The 21,952-nt window shown below is 41.2% G+C and overlaps 1 protein-coding gene across 6 annotated transcripts in view; it reads left to right on the forward strand.

Moving 5' to 3' along the window:
• Nucleotides 1-21,952, forward strand: part of LOC103143659 (RNA binding protein fox-1 homolog 2-like) — a 77,769-nt gene that overhangs the window by 16,816 nt on the left and 39,001 nt on the right. For 5 of the 6 annotated variants that reach the window (XM_016675450.1, XM_016675449.1, XM_016675451.1 and 2 more), the window contains exon 3: nt 18,558-18,755. In XM_016675450.1, coding sequence (XP_016530936.1) covers nt 18,558-18,755 — 198 coding nt within the window. Of the gene's footprint in view, nt 1-3,886; nt 4,835-18,557; nt 18,756-21,952 lie in introns of those variants that run through there. The other variant, XM_007560281.2, reaches the window with a different exon arrangement.

A 21,952-nucleotide genomic window follows, 5' to 3' on the forward strand; every position in this document is an offset into this window, starting at 1 on the left:
GTGTGTGTGTGTGTGTGTGTGTGTGTGTGTGTGTGTGTGTGTGTGTTCAGTTATTCTAATGTGGTTTTGAGTGCTGCAATATGTGAGTATTTGTGCACGTGTCTGTGTGTGTGTGTGTGTGTGTGTGTGCAGTCTGTGTTTGGGATGTGCAGCTCTCTGGCAGTGCCACAGGAGGGGGGTATTGGTCCGTGTGCCGGTACGCCGCCCCCCCCCACCCACTTCCCTCTCTCCACACAAGATGGAAGATCCTCCCAAACCTCAGCTCTGTCTTTAGTATTCTGCTCTTCTCCTCTTCTTTTCTTTTTTTGTTTTTAGAAATCCAGTTCTGAAATGTGACAGAGCTTGAGGTTCAGAAGCTAATTTTATTTAGATTCCTTGTTCCTGTCCCCACTGACCAGCAGTTCAGTTATTTTTAGTTGAATGCTCAGTTGACAAGAGAAAAGGGAGGAATAAAAGGCGTTAAAAAAGAGAAAAAGATGAGAGAGCTGGAAGAGACACAGAAGCGAGTTATTTAAAGTAGAGCTTACAGTACTTTACAAATCTGTTCCATCTTTTGATATTGTCACTTTATAACCAAAAAGTGGCTTTGTGTTTAGAGATCAAATCCCTCAACGCTGACTTCCCTAAATAAAATCAAGTCCAACCAATGGCATGAACTTGCCATCAAATATGGTGTTGGCAGCATCAGGCTGTGGGAGTGCTTTTTTCAGAATTGGCAGGAATGCAGTTGTGACGGCTCCACTTTACAATAAGGCTCCCATTATATTCATTTAGTATATAGAGAACTGATCTATGAATACTTTATAAATCATTACCTGTTTATTATGCATTGATTAAAGGGGAGAGAGAGACTATATGCTAAACAAATGACGTTTACAAGTGCTTATTGTGCTTACAATGTTTAGTGTAACAACTTTAGATAAAAATATGTAATTGAACACATTTATCTGACTATTTTGTAAGGAACCGGTCGATTTTGTCTCCTCACTCTTTTATTAATGATTTATAAAGCGTTTAGAGATTAATTAATAACTTATCTATGAACTATTTATTATCCATCTTTGATAGTAGCCATATTGTAAAGTGGTACCATTGAGGCTAAATGCAGAACAATCCTGTCGTAAAACTAAGGGTGCCCCGATTGCAGTTTTCTGGACAATCCCAATCTTTAAAAAGTCTGACCAACCGATTCCGACTTGGACCAAAACCAATTTTTTTTTTTGTCTGAAAAATTGTTAAATGTAGCGACAAAGTCACGAAGTGTCGGCCCCGATCTTCCAAAATTAAGGAAGTCAGGGCCGATTTATTGGTGTACCCATACATGAAACTTTGGAAAAGGTTTGACACCAGGACGAAGGTTCACCTTAACCAGGATGACATCGCTAACCATACAGCCAGAGCTGCAATGGAGTAGGTTAGATCAAAGAATAGTCATGGGTTAGAATGGCCCAGTCAAAGTCCAGACCTAAATCCAATTGTCACTCTGTGGCAAAATACTGTTCAGGTGATCTCCAACAATCAAAAAGACAAACAAATCAGCCTAAAGACGTGTAGATCTGATCGAGCCAAAGCCCAGGAGGCTTTCAGATCCAAAACGTGGCTCTGCAAAGTCCAAGCTCAGAGGGGCACCGAATAAAAACACACACCATATTTCTCCAGACTTTTTTTTTTTTTGCCAAAAACCCTTAAAAACCATGACTCATTCTGCCTCCACTACATAATTAAGCACATTATGTTGGTCACATAAAATCTCAAAAGCACATTTTGGGTTTGTTGCAAAGTGCTAAAAACGCACTAAAAACGCACCAACAAAGCACCTGGAGCTTCATCAGCCTGCGAAACGAGCGCCCAGCCTGACGACCCCGGCCGATCCGGAGCACATTCAGAGCTCCATTAGTCATCTTTTACATTGAGAACCAACACACACTTCTGGATTTGCGCTATAAATGATTTAGAAAGTAACTCCTGCTAATATATTCTACCCTGGAGCACACTGGCTGTCGGTTATCATGCAAATGGAGTTAGCTGAGCCTAGCTTGGGAAGATTGGGCCTCTCGCGCCGCGGCGGTAGTACATTTGTCTTCGTCGAGCTCCTGTCCTACAATATGTACGCTTGTTTGAACTGCCTGCAGGTCTGCCTGTGTCAATATCAGAGTGTTAAATGGTGACGAGCTGTGTGGGTCCCTGCTGCTTGTCCCTCTGCGTGTTGTGCATTCATTTAGGTGGCCCATTGCAATGTTTTATGATTTGAAGTCATTACTGTTGCAGTGCTTCAAAAAGTATTGTTTTTACCTCAGAATAGTCAAAACATCGTAGGGTTTATGCGCACAAATATTTTCCCCCTTAGAGATTGGTTTTATGTGATGTGAAAATCTTGGCTGATGCCGATATTAATATTGCTGTTGATAAGCAATGTCTGCCGATATACACACACTGAGAAAACAACTGCACTTCTCAGCTTCAGTTTAACACCCCGCATCTCTATCACAGGACCAACCCCCAACATAAACGGCAACAAAATGAAAATTTATTAATATCGACCAACTTACTTATCGGACCAATTTGTGCAAAAAAAACAAACCATGCTGTTATTGGCTAATACCAATGTTAATGCAGCTATATCATAAATCCCTAGTCACCTATCAAACAAATTTTAATGTCAAAGATGATCTGCATACATTAATCAAAGGCTGTTTTCAATGGACCGAAGAGATCCAGACTCACCTGATCCAATGCCAAAACATAATAAAACAAATAATAAAACAAATAATAAAACAAATACCCCCTGAACCTGATAACTGGTTGTGCTACTATTGCAAGAGCAACTGCTATCAAATGTTTGCGATGACTTACACTGTGGAGGAATTTTGGCCCTCTTTTCTTCGCTTAATTGTTTTATGTCAGCCATAGTGGGGGATTTTCAAGCACGCAAAGTCTCTTTAAGCTCATATCACAGTGTCTCACTCTTATTTGAGCTCGGCCTTTGAATAGGGCATATGGAAACCTTTGTTTTTTGTTGAGGTTGACTCTCAGGTGTCCTTTGTGATCATTGTCCGACTGCATAACCCAAATCTGCTTCATCCTAAGGTCACAAACTGATGACCGGACACTTCCTTCTACACACCTTGAACCAAGTTGGTCCAAATAGCTTGTTTCCCTTTATCTTTATTAAATTGTAATCAGAAAATTTCACTTTGTGTCTAACTTTTCGTCTCGCAGCCTAATTGGTTTGAGGATCTGAACTATTGAGACAAAGTCCAAAGCTGTAATGGGGAACCAATCAGAGCGTTCTTTGCTCTGATTGGCTGGTGGCCGTAGCCTTTGTTTTGCCAGCCAAGGTGCACCAGCCCGAATCCAATCAAAGCACATCTGTGTGTACACTGTACGCATGTGTTTATTGCTGCGTCCAGCCTGTGGACTTAATCCCGGGATCATCCCCCCATTCATCCTCTCATCCTCCTCACTTACAGCCCTAATCTCGTCATCCCTCGCTCTTTTTCTCCACCCAGCCCTTTATCCACTTATCTCCCTATCCCGTTATCTCTTGCTAGCATCCACTGCACCTCTACTCTAGTCCAGCTAACCTTTTTTTTTTTTTAAATAAATAAAAATTACCCCCTCTACATCTCCAGCACCGCGTATCTTTCCCTTCCCTTTCATCCCTCCGGACTCAGTTTCTAGCCAGACTCAGCAGATGCCTGAATGCTTGGCATCAGGGCTTTTTTTTTGTCTTTTCTTTTTCTTTTTTTTCTTTCTCCGCAGAGTTCAGTCCCTCCCATATGAAAGTGCAGCGCAAGGAACTGCACTCCCATCTCTGCAAATTAAGCGCCTCCTAACAATGCAGTGTTGGAAAGTGGCGGAACTGAGCCAGAAGGGGGTGAAAAAAAGGCGCAATGCAGCGAAATACAGATTCACATTCGGCTTGAAGCTCCGGGTTCTGGAATTGGAGCTCAGTTGGACAGCTGCAGGAGAAAGAAAGAGAGGGAGAGATGGTGATCTAGGAGCCTACCCACGCAGCTTAGCTACTCTTCTGGCCTACCTACCACTGCTTTTTTGCAGCTGACAGCCTGCCATGCAATAAATAAATCATCAAAAAAAAAAGCTGCAATGCAGTGGGGGTCGCATTCTGTTCTTTCAGGCAGCCAGTGCGTGGATGGAAGACATCTTCTTCCTTTCCCGTTTCTTCTCCCTGCAGAGGCTTGACGAGGCACCAACAACAGCGTTCTGACTCCATCCGGAGACGGGGGGTTTAGGTGGCTGCATGGAGGGATGGATGCTTTGATGGATAGGAGGCACTGAGACGGAAAGGGAGGGAAAGTTTTTAAAAAGAGGGGCGGGAACAAGAGAGAGGCAAAAAGGGGGAGCAGCAAGACGTGTAACGCGAGCATGTGAATGACAGCCTCGGAGCGAAGAGGAGAGAGAGAGAGGAGGAGAGAAGAGACTCAGCCTGGCAGGAGGAGAGAGACAGAAAGGCCCAAGGGGGATCAGAGCGGCCGGGCCGCCGAGACGAGGAGAGGTTGAGAGTGACAGGCAGACGGAGCTTGCGTGCCGGAGAAGTGGGAAGAAGGGACGCCGGTTTAAGACGAAGGGGGGAGCAGTGGAGGTGGAGAGTGAACTAGGGAGAATTTAAACGTGCGAGACAGACGTGGACTGAAGCCATCTTCGGCTCATGGTCCTGGGGCACAGGCGCAGGAGAGGTGGAGGAATACGAGGAGGAAGAGAAGAGACACAAAGGGAAGGAGAGGGAGGAAGTGCCGGGATAGTGGAGAGCTGGTCAGCGGTTGTTCCTGTAGATCAGACGATGATGGGGCTGTACTACCCAGCTCTGCTCCCGGTAAGTTCACTCCTTCGGCAGAGCGTGTTTTCGTAAACTACCTCGTGCACGTGTCCGTCGATGCAAGGCAGAGCGGCGGAGACGCTAACGGTTATTTCCTCTGAGTTTGGTTTGGCTTCGTGTTGAGGTAATTGGCTGTACTGTTTATGGTGCTGCCCCGCTCTGCTTTGCTGTGTCTTGGCCCAGGTGAGGCCTCTGTCAGATAGTTGGCAGAGTTTCAGACCAACAGCAGGGCTTGTCCCTGCAGCTCTGCTGTTCTCTCCTTGTATAACACCCTGCAACCGATTATTGCTGATTGCTTTGCTTGTTTTGCTACAGTTCAGGATGCAGTGTTAAGAATTTTGCGGCCAATTTGTGACGCTTTTTTTGGTAAAGCTTTGACCTGCCCAGGAAGATTTTAACTAATTCAGATTTCTATCACTTTGGAAGAAATTCGAATAGAACAAAATGTTTTTATGGCTTTCTTGCTATGAGTGCTCATTTATGTTGGAAGCAAATGGCATGTCACATCAGTCACAGTGAAACGGTGACTAATTTACCTTTTGCATAATAAATTAGTGGTCACAGTGGATCCCAAGGATCGTTACTGTCCACAAATAGCTTAACCCTGGGAATACTTAAAACCGACGTCTAAAGACACTTAGAAATGTTTATTTTAATTTTTAAAATATACTTTAAATACACAGAGTGGACACCATCTTAGTACTAACATAGAATCTAACATGTATAGTCTTCCTTATCTCTGGTCTTGGGCTACAGCTGATCAGCTCTAAGGAAAATGAACGGCTCTCCTGAATTGGCTGCTTTGCCAATGCCAACCAGTAGCATGTCATGTAGCATTGGGCCTAGGTATTTCAGCTTCCCAAGCTTAAATTTCATTCTTAAATGTTAGAGATGCTATATGATACATCTGTGACTACTGTAGTTTCTGCAAATAATTTGGAGAAACTATTAAATTTGACAAATACCAAACTGCGAATCAGCGGGGATCCACCTCTGCACTGCTAAAACGGCCAAAAATGGTTTCCTCTTAACCTGTTTGTAGCAGCTTATGTTAACTATTAGCACGGTTGGCAGCGATAGTAGAGCTGGCTAAACTTAAGAAGCCGTCTGCTGCGTATGTTCTAGAAAATACAAAAAGAAAAAAAGAAGAGCATTTCCAAATCTAGCATCTTCTATGACGTATCAAATGGATAAAACTGACCAGCTCTGCAGTTGATTCAGACTTCCTACTAGCTGCTCAAAATCTCATCCTCTTGAAAACCAGAATGAACCCCCAACATGTCGTGGCACGTTGAAACATAAAGTTTCTTGCTGTCTGCTTTGACTGCCCCATAACTTATTTTAAAAGTATCGTCTTGCCTGAGAAACGGCGTCCCACCTTAAAGAGTGATGTGAGCAGCTGGTATGGTGCATTCAGTGACTGGAAAAATATTGGATTTTTGAGTTTCACCTCTGATCAAGCTGAAAATTGGCCAAGTCCTGTTTATTACGTGTTTCAAGTTCTTGTTTTTGTTTTGTCTTTTAAACTTTTCTTGTAATATAAATCATTTCCGTGTTGGGTCACTGCGGTGGAGGCAAAACAAGGGCAGGAATGCATACCTGCATTGAGCTGGCAGAGTAAAAACACTGTATTGCACTAAAGCCGACTCAAAACACTAGATTATAACGCAGTTGATGTTGCGTACTGGGGGTGTTCTCAGCATATGGCGGGTGTGTCTGTGCTACTTTAGCTGAGAGACAGCCCGAGGATGAGAGCTGCGTTCTGGCCCTGTTGTAGCACGTCCCGCTCTCTGCTCGTGGTTTCCTCTGGGCCCGAGGGCGGGCGGCTGTTGGGATCGGATGGAGACGGTAGGAGAAGGGAATGCACGCGGACGCGAGGTAGCAACAGCTGAAAACCGCATGTGTTGACATGCACGTTTACATTTGATACTGCAGGCTTTGTCCGTGCTGACTGCACACAGTGTCATGTTGTGTTTTGCATGCTTGTTTTTGTGTGCGCCACATCATGTCGGGTAGAGGCGAAGGTTTTGGCCAGCATTTTTTTGTTGTTGTTTTTTTTTTTTACCGTCGTCATCCAAGCTGTCCGTCCAGCTTAAACTTCATCTGTGCACTGGATTGAGAGAGGCAGGTACTGAGGCACGCTGGTTTCTGTGCACAAAAATACCACTATTAAAGAACTTCACTCCAACATTTACAGTGTTGATCCGTTTGCTGTAGAGATGCACCAATCTGTGATTTAAGTCTGATTTTAAGCCATCCAAAAGAATTTAGCGGATTTCTGTTTTATTTGTATTTTTTTTGTGCCTTTCCTGCCTTTATTGGTCATTAATAATTCAATCTACAGAAAGAAACGACGTCACACTGTGTGTGAGCTTGTAAAACAAGAGATTTGCTTAGGCTGTGACAAGGTCTAGCCATGTTAAAGTACCAGGATATTTTTCTTCCGTCTTAAATTTGTTTCCCAAAGTGTTGTCTTGGAGCTGTCAGCTTGTGTCTTCCTCTACTGAGGGAAAGGCGAGCAGCTATCTAGAACCCCAGAGGGAAATGTACTGGCTTGACAGTTAAACCCAAAATCACTCATGCTGTAACCCTGGCAAAGTCTAAGTTTGAAGTAATCTTTTAATATTAGACACATTTCATCCGATGGAAGTTGTTGTAACATATTAAAGTGGCCCAGCCAGTCTTGACTAGAGAACCTCTTTAACAAAAGTAAACTTTTCTAAACACAAGTTGAAACTGGCAAAAAGCAGGCCAGCAATTATGAGAAACGGCCAATGATATGAATAATTGTTGGCTTAACTGTGTGATTGAGACTCTTATTGTGGTGTTTAAAAGACGATAGAGCTCAAGTTTCTCATGTGGCTAGTTAGCATTGGTCCAAAGTTTACATGCTAACAGAGCTGAAGTTGGTGTCTGCTTTGGAGCTTCCCAGCAGCATTAGCGACAGGATTATTCCACAGCCTACCGTATGTCTAGGCTGGATTTGATCATCTTTAGTTCAGATCTAAAAATATGTACACCAATCAATCTTTTTTCTGGATTATTCGATTTTATGAGTTCTCCTGATTTCCTTCATTTTTAGGAAGTTGCGATAGGCAGATATTTGAATGAGTAACTGATCTTATCCATGGATCTGCGGACCAGGTCAGGTCAGCACATGTGCGATTAACAAAAATCCCCCAACTGTTGCCAACTTCATGGCTTTGTCACTATATTTTGCGACGTTTAAGACAAAAGAAATCTTTACCAGATGGGCGATCGACCAGAAAACTGCACCCATATTCAATATTTAAAGCGGTTTAAAATTTATGAAATCTTTCACTCATTAGTAAAACCACAACAAGGGAGCATATTCAAGGTTTTTTTAGACATCAGGACCATGTTAGGGTTAAACATGTAGCATAAAACTATGACACAAACCAAAAGTTAAATACTGATTACAGTTTCTTTACAACTCAGGTTGTGATTTGCGAAACCTTAATCTGCGTACCCAAACCTAACGAGCTTTAATTTTCCCCACAAATAATGATTTTGTGACCTGACATCGCCACACCTCACCGACTTCGGATCTGACCTTAAATCTTAAGGGTTTCCAAAGACTGCCAACATCCCTGAGTCCTGTTGACGGTGAGTGTTCCTACAGTAACAACGTCCACACCGAAGGGTGGACGTTGTTACTCGTGTATCCCAGCTGTGTTGCATTAACAGACGGGAAAAGGATTCGAGTTTTGACATCACGTCAGTGCTGGCCGAGACCCGGCGTGTGTTTTTATTGGAACTTTTGTTCAGTCTGGAGCGCTTCGTCAGCTTGACGCCGATCCTACAGTTGAACGGCTGGAGGTCGGCGTTCAGTTGCAAAGCTATACTAAACATAGAGAGAGTGTTGCGTAAGTATTGAACAAACACCTCTTCATCCTCACACACCACTTAAGCGTTTTTATACATTAATCAGCACACATACTGGTCCATCCTCACAGTTTAAATGCCTCTCTCGCAGAAGAGTTTTCTTCTCTCTATTTTCTTCTGCCCTTGTTTGTTTCTCCAGTTTTTTTTTTGTGTTTTTTTCCGATATCCCTGCGAGCATGTGCAGCTCTAAGCTAAACACATTATTCATCTCCGACAATGACGGCAAATGGAGGATGGCGCTTGTAATGAGGGGTATAGGGGGTAGTTCCGCGTGGGAACGCACTGTGAAGGTGACACTCCACCAGCCACGCCGCTCCTCTGCAAATTTTCTCCCTCTATTTTTGGCAGCCCGTCTCCAGAAGGTTTGGAGACGACCGGAGATATTTAGAGAGTAGAAGTAACCGTGAGTTTATCTGCTGAAGATTGAAGTCACAGTTTTACCCAGTTGCGCTGGGGGTTGAGGGAAGAAAAGAATAAAAAGGGCAAATAAAGAGAACATTTCATGATTCACTGCTTTTTATGAGAAAGGTTGAAGCCTTCAGACTTCACTCTGTTATCCTGCTTTGTCTGGAAAAAGTATTTTCTCTGACTGCATTAGTGTGGAAAGATGACATAGAGTGAAGGGATATTTGTTTCCAGGCTTCGTTCCCAATTCATTTGATTGTCCAAGGATTGTTCATCCGGCCATTCATGTATCTATTCATACATCCGTTTACCATCAGTTCGTCCGTCCATCCCTCCATCCGTTTGTCCATCCATCCATCAATCTTCCGTGTTTACGCATCATTTCTTAATTCGTTTGTCAATCTGTCCTTTAATTTATTTATTCATTGTTTTCCTTCCGTTATCATCCATCCATTCGTCCGTCCTTCTTTCCCACCTTCTTTACTTCCTTTCCTCTTTCCATTCTCTCTCCCTCCTTCTTTTTCTTTCTTTCTCTTTTTCTGTGTTCTTTCTTTCTTTCCTTCTTTCTTTCTTTCTTTCTTTCTCTCAATCTTCTCAGATGCAAAAAGGAAAATAAGTTACATTAACTTTTGTTTAATATTAACCAGACGTTAATTTAAATGCACACCAGATGTTTTCATTTATTTGTAAAACAGTTTAAAAATCATATGTCTTCCTTTCTTTTGACAAAAATTGATAACATTGTGTTGGTCTTTCCTAATATACACTGATGTGAAACTACATTCAGACATTTCAAGCCCGACTGCTGTAAAAATATCTACCATACACACATTTATCGTTTGTGTTTACAAAAAAAAAAACGGTCAGAAAGTTCGCATGAAAGATGCACGGCCATTCTCTGGTCTCACCAGGCTGGTGGATGTAACTTTGTGCTCCCGTCCGTCCCTGCTGGGTTGTAATGGCTACCTGCCCGGCTGTCGGCACATATCAGGCTGATGCCAGCAAACACAAACTGCAGGTAGCACATGAATTAGACAGCACCCCTCTGAAGGCTGAACCTGGATGTCCATATATTGGCAGCGACCATCTAAACGTGGATGTGCCTGGATTTTAAAAAGATAAAGAAATCACAAGTAGACCAAAAACCTCCATTCTGAGCTCATTTTCTTTTTTTTTTTCTTTTTGAAAATGAGGAAATACATTAAAATAACCCCTCTCGTGGAGATTTAGATTTCTGAGTCAGCTGTGCTGCACATTTGTCAAAGTGACAAATCAGTTTAGTCAGAGATTTAATCAGGAGCACTTAATGCCGAGCCAAATCATCTACCTACCACACCGGACAGAATCGCAGGATGAGATTAATGGTATTCGTACCATCTAACCCTGGAAGTCCCAGTCAAAGCAGAGCTGTCTGCACCGCCGGCCTAATGTAGTGTGTGAATCCTCTCCACCTCTGGGTTAACCACTTCCCTGCCGCTCCGAGGGCCCGCCGTCTCGGGCTCTCGGGCTGTGTGCAGTCGGAGGTGAGGTGCGAAAGTCCCTCCACGTGTCGCCTTGTGCCGCGCGTTGATGTGGAACGTGGAGGTGTGTCTGAACAGCCCAGCAGCATGTCTGGAACATCTAAAACACCGTAGAGGAGCGACCAGGGCCGGGTTTGCAAGGTTAAGGGCCCCTGGGTAGGAGCCAGATTTGGTGGCCGATCCACTATAGAAAAATTTCTTCCACTAATGCAAATTACAATACATTCATGGGTAGTTCATAAATTGATGTATTGATTTAGGACATACCCTGATCAGTAACTCCATGTTATCTCCCTCCTACCCCCTACTTAAATTAATCATTTTTAAATACTTGTGTGTTATTTATAGCCCTGTCACAATAACGGGTTTTGCTGAAATAATGAATTGTCCCAGACTTTATTGCGATAAACAATATTATTACTGTTTTGAGACTATTTCCGTGGCATAATGACGCAATAACACATTCCCAAAGACCAATAAACTCACTTAAATTCTGATTAGCATTTAACACTGGAACTGGAAGACATTTTAAATTTCCGAAATAAATAAACAAAATGGAATCAACAAATAAAATGCATTAAGTGTCTGTAAACAAAATTGTCCTTATAAAAATAGGGCCTAGTTTAGGCCAAAGCACCAGACTGAAGACTTTTGTCATGTAGTTTCTGGTAGAAAGAATGGAATGAGAAAAGAGGAAAAAACAAATCAATAAATCATGTAAGTGGAAACTATTCCATTTTTTTTCTTCTTTTTAGTTGAAAAGTCACTAAATACAGCTACAAAGTTGCTAAGTGGATATTGATGACGGCGAATTTTCACACCTTTGCAGAGGCAAATAAGATTGGTGTATAAGATCGGTTTCAGACACAAGTATTGGCCAAGATTAAGGGAATGGGGTCGATTTATTGCCGCATCTCTAATTGATATATCAATTAATATTTGGACTTTTATTTGGACAACCTGGTTTCTATCCATCCAAACAATCTTATATAAAGCCTGACCACTCTTAATTTAACTGCCAATAATTTATATTAAACGTTCCTGTTTATACTTTAAAATATCTTGGACTAATTTTTTAATATATTATTCTATTTAACAAAAAGTCTTAGCTGTAATAGGCTAAGACAGAAACAGGATCATCTAAAATATCGGCACAGGTTTGTATTTTTAGGCTTCGTTGCCCAGGGTGACATAAAGAAAAGCCCCGTCCCTCTGATTATGATAACGACGCCGACGCTGACGATGATCAGAATTGTCAATAACCAATGAGCCGCGTGTCACAGATCTCAGCAGGCCCTCAAAAGCTGCTGGCGCCGAGCGACAGCGGCCGGTTCGTTTGAGTCACGAGGTTCCAGTTTCACGGCAGAACGTCTCCAATTCACGCGTACGCATTACGCTTCTTTCAGTCGGGTTTTCGAGCTCAGACGAAATCTTAAATTAAAAAAATGAATAAATAAAAGTCCTAGAGGCTACGTGAAGCCTGTGTGTGAGACCATATGAATCTGGGGGACTCCTGAGGGGACCCAGGGAGATTTTAGTTGTCGTCAGAGGGAGAACACAAGACTTGCAATGAACGGTTCTATTGAGAACAAATGCGGGTCAGCGGGGGCTGCAGTGTGCGACTAAATGTACTGTAAAGTGGCTCAAAACCCTGACTCTGCATTTTCTACTTCTCGTTGTTCAGTGTATTGTAGGGAGAGTTTTATTTTATTTTATTTTTTATTACACCATCTGTGCTGTGCTGCTGTAAAACTACATAAAATATGTTTACAGTGCCTCACAAAAGTGTATTTATGAATTTATGGCAGACTAACATAAAAACAAAAAATAGTTAGGAAGTGGAAAAGATAAGGTATTAAAATCTGCAGCTCTTTTTCGGTGTTTTATTGTCCACCAGCTTTGCACATCCAGAGACTGAAATGTTTCCTTATCCTCCACAGGAAATGATGTCAGGCTCCATCAGATGAGACGTAAACATGACTTCAAGTTTTGACTCTGATTTCTAATTGGATTCATGTCGTTTAGTCGTTGCAGCATCAATGTGTGCAAAAGTCGCTTGGATTCCAGATCTAATGGATGATTATATTTCAAGTGCCGTACATTTACTGTCTGTATAAAGATGAGATCTTTGACCATTTTCTGACTTTTTCTTTTTCTTTTTATCCTCCTTTCTATACCGTTTGTTCTTTCTTCCTTTCTGTCTTTCTTTCATCATTTGGTCTTTCATTTGTTCTTTTGTTTTTGTTCATTCATTCGTTCTTTTTGTTTCATTCGTTTGCTTATTTATTTATTTGTTCTTTTGTTTGATCTTTTGTTCTTTCATTTGTTCAGTCGTTTCTTCTTTCTCTTTCTTTTTGGTTTTTTCTTTTCATTCTTTCTGTGTTTTCTTCTTGTCCGTTCCTTTCTTTCTATCTATTTGTCTCTTTCTTTCTTTCTGTCTTTCTTTCTGCTCAGATGAGATCAGAGGTGAATGTAAATGCACACCACACTTGTCAGATTTTGATTTCTTCATTTATTTTATGTGAAAGGCAATTTAAAAAAAATCATATTTTACTTCCTTTGACAAATAATCACTCCATTATGCTGCTCTGTCCCAAAACGCCAAGGTTTGTGGTTCAATCATGACAAACTTCAGAGGGTATGAATGGTTTTTCCAAATACTCACAGTCGTATCTGATTAATAAAGTTGGTTGGCTTTGAATGGAACAAATGATGAGCGAGAGGCCCACATGTACACGACCATATAAGGAAATAGGCTGTGGCCTGTCCTTTGATGGACATGGCGGCGCAGACAGAGCTGTAAGCTGTAATGGTGTCTGCTGGTGGTTTACAGGAGAAATTACCACCTGGGTTTCATCAAGCAAAGGGAGTCGAGGTGGTTGGGTTGGGGGGATGTTTGGGGGCTTTGTTAGGAAGATGGGAGATGAAGGTAAACACCACTTACTGGAACCGCAGAGAAAGAAACGAGACGGTTCGCAGGACCCGAACCTATAAGTAGAGCGGCTCTCTCTCTGCAGACGGCAGTCGGTTCCACTAGTCTAATTATCATGTATTACTGTGATTGATGAGCTTCAGCAGCTTCACTACGTGGCTGTCAGTTCTGTCTGCGCTTTAGGAGGCTGGAGTTGGAGGCGAGAAGGCTCTCCCCTCCCCCCCACAACGCCTCGCTGTGTGTGTACGGAAAGCCATATGGTGTCACAGGTAGCTCAGCTGCTGCGCATTTCTGTGTGTGCATGAGTGGAGTGCTTTGATGAATGTGCTTTCCCCTCAGTTTTTTTTTTTTTTTTACTTTTTGTTACCGTCGTGTCATGTTGCCAGAATATAACCTTTCGCCTGATAACGTGATCTTCTCTGTCGCTTCGGCTCAGCTTGATTTTCGTGCCGTCTGTTTAAATCACATCTCAGAGTGTCAGAATTCACAGCGGAAAGTTTTTTGTGTGTGTGTGTGTTGATGTTTTCAGGCCAGCTATAACTCCAAAAAGGAATTCCTCATCATTTCCTATATGGCCCCCCTCTTAGGCCTCACTTTTATTTTTCCCATCATACTTTTTTTTTCCTTTTTCCATTTTCTCCCTCTCTCTGCTAAACTATATGATCATGCCATGTGGAAGTGAGCAGCTCCTTAGTCAGCAACTCTTGTTCTGACAACTCTGTCTCATTATTATTATTATTACACCATTAGGCTATTTAGACTTTTATTAGTGAACAATAAAATTTCCCTATTTTGTATTTTTGGGTGTAGAGGCCTCCCGACCCCACTAAGGGACAAGGGTGTAAAGAAAATGGATGGATGAATGAATGGATGGCTGTAGAGGCATTAAGATATTTTTACATTATAATAAAACATGTGGATCAGCGATTCAGTGCCTTCAGAGATTTCGGGTGTTTTCTTTGAAATTTATACAATTAAACCAACAAAGTTTTGTATAACTATAATTATGAAGTGAAAACAAGAATACATATTTTTATGCATTTGTATTCAGCCGTCTTTACTTTGTCTCTTAAGTTCATATTGCCCATTTATTATTGTTTTATTGCAATATTTTGTGGAACTATTGTTGTAATAATAGTGATAAGAACTATTTTTATTACTACTTTCTTTTAGGTGGTATCTGTGACTGGATCCTAGTCCCACAAACACAAATGCAGCTCAGCATTCCCATTTGCATCTTTAATACTCCAGTCACATAAAAAAGTGTGATTTGTACCTCTGGCCTGCACATGCTCTCATTGAACCAACATTGTGGAAAAACGTTTAAAAAAAAAAACAGCGAATCCTGACGAAACGGATCATTTAAAAACAAAAAAAAAAAGTAATTGGAATTTATTGAGGCAACGATAAATCAAAAGTTCTTATCACGATACAGAATTTATCACGATAAATTCCCATCCCTGTTGCCTGTTTGGTAAAACGATATGTAATTTAATCTCCGGCTAACTCTGGAGGAGCCGCAGAGATTCGCACCTCATGTGGGAGAATGTGTCGACTGTTTGGGTTAGTTACAAGTACGACGGCATACCACTGTTTCAAACTCTCTAAAATGTTCAGTCAAATAATTTCTATGGCTAAAGTCTTTTTTCTTTAAGAATATTCTAGAGGATTTAGAGGGAACGTAGTGTTCCTGGCCGCCGCACTACAATCAGTCTGATTTCTGTTGGCCAGAAGCATCACTGTTTGGAAAGTCACGGCATGGAAACTAAAGGAGCACAGCTCATTACTGCAATAAAGATGGAACTGTTTCCTAGCTAAGCTTTTTAGACGGCTAATATCAGCTCACTGTGATTTAATCTGTTCCTCCATAAAGAGCAAAACACCAAGAAGGAATCTCATCTCTAGCTCCACAACTCTCATATGTTGGTTTAGTCCTCTAGTATTGTGTGTATTTGTTTTAAAATAAATTTCCAAAACTTGAAAAAAATCTCACTTTCTTTTAACGGATTTTCTACGCTTGTCTTGAATAAAATAGTAGGAATTAACGTCAAAATAAGAGCATGAATATAAATGTCTATCTACTTGAAGAATTCTTAGCGGTCGATAACCAAAACTTATCCGGAAAAATTTATTCAGGAAAAATTCATTTAGGGGAATCTAAGTGCGCTAAATGTTTTTAAAAGTTAGCAAAATCACAAAACGGAAAGTTGGCTCCGCATTACCAGACGTGTGCCCACCACTGATCGTAAGTGCAATATTAGCAGCACAAATATAATGATTGCTACGTGTTTTTTGCTTTAGATAGAAGCACTCAGCTTCGTTAACTCAGCAAAACTGTAGCATTTTTACTCCAGGGTAAAATCTTACGTAAACATTAGAACTATTAGTTATGCAATCCTCAGATTTGGCCATTATGTAAGAGTGGCAAGAAGACTTGAGACCCTCCAAAGGTACAACCAGAGATCCAACAAAATGTTTTGTATCTAAACATAGTCATGTTACAATAACCCAGTCAAAGTGTGGATCTGAATCAGAGTTAAAAAAATGAGGCATTCTCCATCCAGTTTGACCTAATGTGAACTGTTTTACTTTTTAATCGTGGCATAAAATCTCATCCAAGAACATTTAAGGGAAGAAAATGCAAACAAAAAGATCAAAGGGTGTTAATACTTCTCTAAGGGGGTGTAGAAAATGAATCCCACACTACTAAATCAGCCTCGGGATACAAGTAGATAACCAGAGTCTAGATTGCAGCATCACGGTCAATAAAGTCTTCTCTCCCTGCACTCAGCCTCCTCTTTTTTCTTTTTTTTTCACCACTCAATATTTCATTCATCCTGTTTTCCTTCCTTCTGCCCAGCACTTTGTGTGCTGTATGAAATGAATCCCCGAGCTAGGCCGTGCCTGTAAGACACACCCTTTTGCGTCGCTTCATACAGGCTACCGCATGCTCACGAGCTCACATGCCTTAACAAGTGCTCTCATCCAGGGAATCACAGAAGCCTGGCCAGCGAATTACTTTTGCATTTATCTCTTTGAACAGATTTATTGTTTCCGTTTCCATCAGTTGGTGACAATAAACACGTACAATAAGATGCAGCAGCATGGGTTTTCCCCCAGTGCTTCCTATCTCTCGCTCATCCGATTGTGCGACATCCCCTATCTGTCGGGCTCAGGCCCCAGAAGCCGTCTGTGCTGCAGATGGGCCTTTTAGCCTTGGCTGCCTGTTTACTGCCAGAGCGCCCATCACTGCAGCAGAGCGGTGAGCTGTCAGGCTATAGGATTAGAGGGAGAGCCCAGTCGCGTTGCGGCATCTTAGTTACTCCGGCTAATTAAAAAGGCTGTCTGGAGATGGAGTGTCTCCGGGCGTCAGCCAGCCTATATACAACTCATGGTAGAGGGCCAATCGCTGGTTCACATGATATTACCATGGGATCATCGGGAACGGACCAGAAATTGATTCATTATATATACTATTATAATTAGTTAGCAAAGATTCTATTTATAATGTAGAGTGTGATATAAACACACTCCTTGAGGAATATGCACAGTAAAAAGTCTTAAGTCCATGTATCTAAACCTAAAGCCCTAAATGTCTTGAATTCATGACAGAAATTAAGTTGCCCTTAAATGCAATGTCAGACACTCATGTAAAAGAGATTCTTGATCTAAAGGAGTTTTATCCTGGCTAACCCTTGCGCAATCTTGGCGCAATGCGTAGGAGGAACGCAGGGAAAAGAGGGGTTGTTCGTCAGACCGTCAGTACCTGAAACCACACACACAAAAAAAAATATTGGAGGATGCTATAGTGGCGCAGAGGTAAAGCATAACCCATATATGGAGGACTTAGTCCCTGACTTGGTTGTCACAGGTTCGATACGGCCTGATAACCTTTGCCACATGTCTTTCCCCTTTCTCATTAACCAAAAAATGTTATAAAAAATAATCTAACCCTCTCAAAAACGCACGCAGAGTGACTGTGACCCCGCCAGACTGCAAACAGAGTAAAAAACTTGTGGGGTCCAAATGTCACTTAAGGAGGAGGAGAGTGGCAGGGCTAAATAAACGTTGAAGAAGAAATTATAATCATAATTCATAATCAAAATTCATATCTTGCTACAGTGAAAGCTGTTGGCTCCTAAAGTTGCTCTTTATCGATTGTGTAACACGAAGTTGACTCTTGACTATTAAGAAAAAAAACTAATCTTTTTGGTTTTTCTGGTTTAAAACACCCTTCTCCCTCTTTTTTTGTTCTCTATTAACATTTCTTTTACTTTCTTTACTGTAAAGCTTTTTCTCATACAGCTCAGTCCGAGATGCCCTTGGGTGTGAAAAATGATTTCGTCTATCTGCGGTGCAGAGTCACCACACATGAAAAATACCAGAAACACGCTGGCAAATTGGTTTTGCTGTAATCTGCAGCTCATCCAGCTGCAGATACAGATGCAGCTCTGCTGACAGGATACACGTATATTTAGCCCGCGGTGTTATTTTCTGCTTTAAAAGTCAAGCGGGAAAACGCAGAAACAAGAGCATAGCAGCGGCTTTGAACGTGTCACAGTTAGCGTTATATATATATATATATATATATATATATATATATAATTTATTTATTTATTTTTTTATCCCCCTCCTCACCTTCATCCACCCAAAAACATCTTTGTATTTCCAACTGTATCAAATTTTGTGACTCTTAATAATAGATGGGTTTGCTGTAAATATTTCATGGTTGGCTGACTCAAAACACATGCCTGTCAGAGATATGGAGGTGTAGAGAACAGGGTGGGGGAGGGGATTATTCACAGGGAATAAAGGGAAGGGACGGAGAGCGAGTGTGAAATTTGATGCCAAGAGTTTTTACCCCTCCTCGTTTTGCCTACACTCTGTAAACGGAGAATAATTGTTAATTTTTCTCAATCTCCCTCTTACCCCCTCACCCTCATCCCCGATCCTACAGGGCTCCCAGGACTCAACCGGAGGACAGGAGGGTTTAGTAGCCCCGCCCTTTACGACCTTCCCCCCTCCTCCCCCTCCTCAAAACGGCCTACCAGGGACAGAGTTTGGTCCGGGGGCCATGTTTGCCGCCGCGGGCCAAAGTGCAGTGGAGGTCGGAGCGGGTGCTAACGGAGCCACGACTACAGCCAACAACAACAATGTAAGAACTCCTTCCTCCGTTACTAATATCTGAGATTTGACAGCAAATGTTTTCATAATCCCCTGACAAGAACATCCCCCAAAACTAATATCACCTTGAATGAGTTGAATACCTTTTGTCACTCATTTGAGACACCGAAATTTGTATATTATATAGGTTAGGGCGGAGACGATTAATCGGATGAATCATGATTAATCGGTTATTAAAACAATCGTCAACTAATATAGTAATCGAATAATCACTAACTGAAGTATGCTGGAAAAGCATAATCGGAGCATGAATTAATCCAAAACTATACAAATATATGTGCATAGACATTTTGCATTTAAGATAAATGCACTTTTGTCTGTAAATATGTTTTACACAGAACTCCTCAAGTAGCACTGTTTTAGCTTCACTGAGTTCAGATTCACTAAAGGAACGTTGTTTTTGCTTTTTAGGCAACAAATTGTTATTTTCTTATTTAAAAAAGGAACAAATTACTCATCTTTTAATGCATTTCTAATATTGTCTAGAAAAGACTACAGTGACTACATGAAAAATCTGTAAAATTTGCCAATTTCTTCATCTGATTAACCGATTAATTATCAGAATAATTATTCTAAAATAATTTAGTTGTTAAATGAATGACAAAAAAATCCAGGACTTTTTCATAATATTTGATTTTTTTAAATTATTATTATTATTTTGGATGTATTTTAATATGCCTTAGTGCGTTTTGTCACATTATCATCCAAAGTATTTGACTGGAAGGATATTTGATTTTTAAACTGCTGGATTTAAATCTGGACTTTGACTGGGCCATTCAAGCACATGAATACACTTCGATCTGTTGGCGCTCTGGCTGAATGCTTAGGCTCGTTACTCTGCTGGAACATGAACCTCCTCTCTTCCGGCATCCCCCACAGCATGATGCTGCCACCACCGTGTTTCACCAGCGGATAAGTGATCGTTTGTTCAGGGCTCGTCACATTTTCCGATATATGCGTAGGTTAAATGAATGAAAATGTAATTTTATGGCATTACAGTGGAATTACCGACAGTGACATGCAGTGGGGGTTTTATTTTTATTGCCAAAGAAGGTAAAATCTAATAACCCTTCCCATCAGCTGGAGCTGAGTTTAGCTTTAATGAGCTTTTAGGAAGGTAACAGCAGATCACAGTAACATGGTGAAGCAGGTTCAGGTTACATCAGCAGAGTTTCAGCATCATACTAACATGCCGACATCAGCAAAAAACTCAGAGTTGTGCTGCTTCGCAGGAGGAGTCTGAACCATTTTCCTCAAGTCATTATTATTATTATTATTATTTTAATTAGTCTTCCACTTTTAATTTGCAAGATGCACAGTTTGCATGATGTCAGCATTCATTTGCTACTTTTATTTTATTTATTTTTTAAATTTGAGCTCGGTGAAATTTGTTTATGGAGCACAGCACACTGCTTTTCACCCTGTACACTCACAAACACACACACAGATAAAGATCTAAAGCAGCTCCGGTTTGTGCTGCGCTTCAGCGTCAGAATTGTTTACTATATAAATAAACGCTGCTTTCATGCTGAGCAGTGTGAAGATTATCAGTTTCTTGACACGTCGAACGAGATCTCCAGCGAGAAGCAGAACTCTGCTGAGGTTTTCCACAACGACTGAACTACAGTCAGAAACCTCCAGCATGCATTTCATTTATAAAGGTTTCCACATCTTTTTTTTTCTTACATTAAAATTCTTATATTTGAGCATTCATATTCAACCTCTTTTACTCTGTTACCCCTAAATTAAATCAGTTGCTTCCAGAAATTATCTAATGTAAGTAATAAAATCGACCTGCGTCCAATTTCCCTTTGGGATCAATAAAGTAGTTACTTTATTTGAATACATTCTGAGTATAAATGCACCTGTAGACATCAGAGGTTTGTTAGAGAACATTACAGAGACTAGAGGTGCACCGATGAATCGGCCGATCGATTAGCCACAACTTGGTCGAAAAACTGAACACAATTGTTAAATAGAAAGGCATGGAAAAGGTTAGTTTTGACATTTTTCTTTTTTTTCTAGTTTTTCCCCTATGTTCTAAAAACTGAAAGAGAAATAAACTTCTTTTTATAGGGGATGCACTGATTGATTGATCTGTGAATTTCCGATATTTAAATGAGAAACCTACTTTTTCCACCAATATTACGCAAAGGTCTGAAAATCAACCACCATCTTCCTTTTGCTCAACCATGACAAACCCGAACAATAGTCACCCCACTGTTATCAACTGATTGATCGGCCAGAAGACAATCGGTGCAGCCCTGTTCCAAATACCATCATGAAGCCCAAAGAACAACTGAAGACACAAAGGAAAGATTACGGCCCCATCAGCTGGTTGAGGACAGCAAGTATCAGAGCTTATGGTAACTCTGGAGGAGCTGCTGAGATTCACTGTCGACACGACGGCTAATTATCTTTCTTTTTAGAGACAAGTGCCATAAAGAAAGGCCATCAATGAAAGAAAGTCCCGCTAATTTTCACCACCAGGCATGTAGAGGATAAGAGAAACATGTGGCAGAAGTTTCTTTGTTCAGGCGAGAACAAAATGTTTGTGTTTTGGCCAACATGGAAAGCTGTCATTGCATTGATGGTCCTGGCAGATTTATATTAAATACTATTCCTCATTCATCTATAAAATTTAATTAGAGGAAATGAGATTTGTAACGGAAGAATAAAAAAGGGGGATTTGTTTTGTGGGGGAAAAAATTAGGTTTTAACTTGCATCTTAACAAAAATGGCATGCTGGAATTGATTTATACTTTATCATCATTTTGGGACCCAGACCTTTCTGATATCTGCTGAGCGTCTTGACTTTTTTGTGCTTGCACCATGTTATGGTGTTATTACCTTATCAAAAACATACCTGGAGTGTCGCTTGATTCTTTTATGCATGTTTGAGAAATCCTTCAATCTCCTGTGGCAACCATTCAGCTGTGCAGAACACCTGGGTGGACTTAGCTCCGCCTTCAAGGACAAAGTTCCTCCCCAAGAGCTGCACTTTCCAAGCTTCTGAGCTTCCACGACTCCACCGCTCAGCTCCTTCAGACTAGCCAGCGGCAATCAGCAAACACCTGGTGGAACTGTGCATCAGCTGGGCTCATTATAGGAGCTACTTCTCAGTGAAACGTTTGTAAAAATGTTAAAGGATTAATAGGGGAGGCATGT

The sequence above is a fragment of the Poecilia formosa genome, unplaced genomic scaffold (assembly GCF_000485575.1).
Source record: "Poecilia formosa unplaced genomic scaffold, Poecilia_formosa-5.1.2 Scaffold114, whole genome shotgun sequence".
NCBI lineage: Eukaryota > Metazoa > Chordata > Actinopteri > Cyprinodontiformes > Poeciliidae > Poecilia > Poecilia formosa.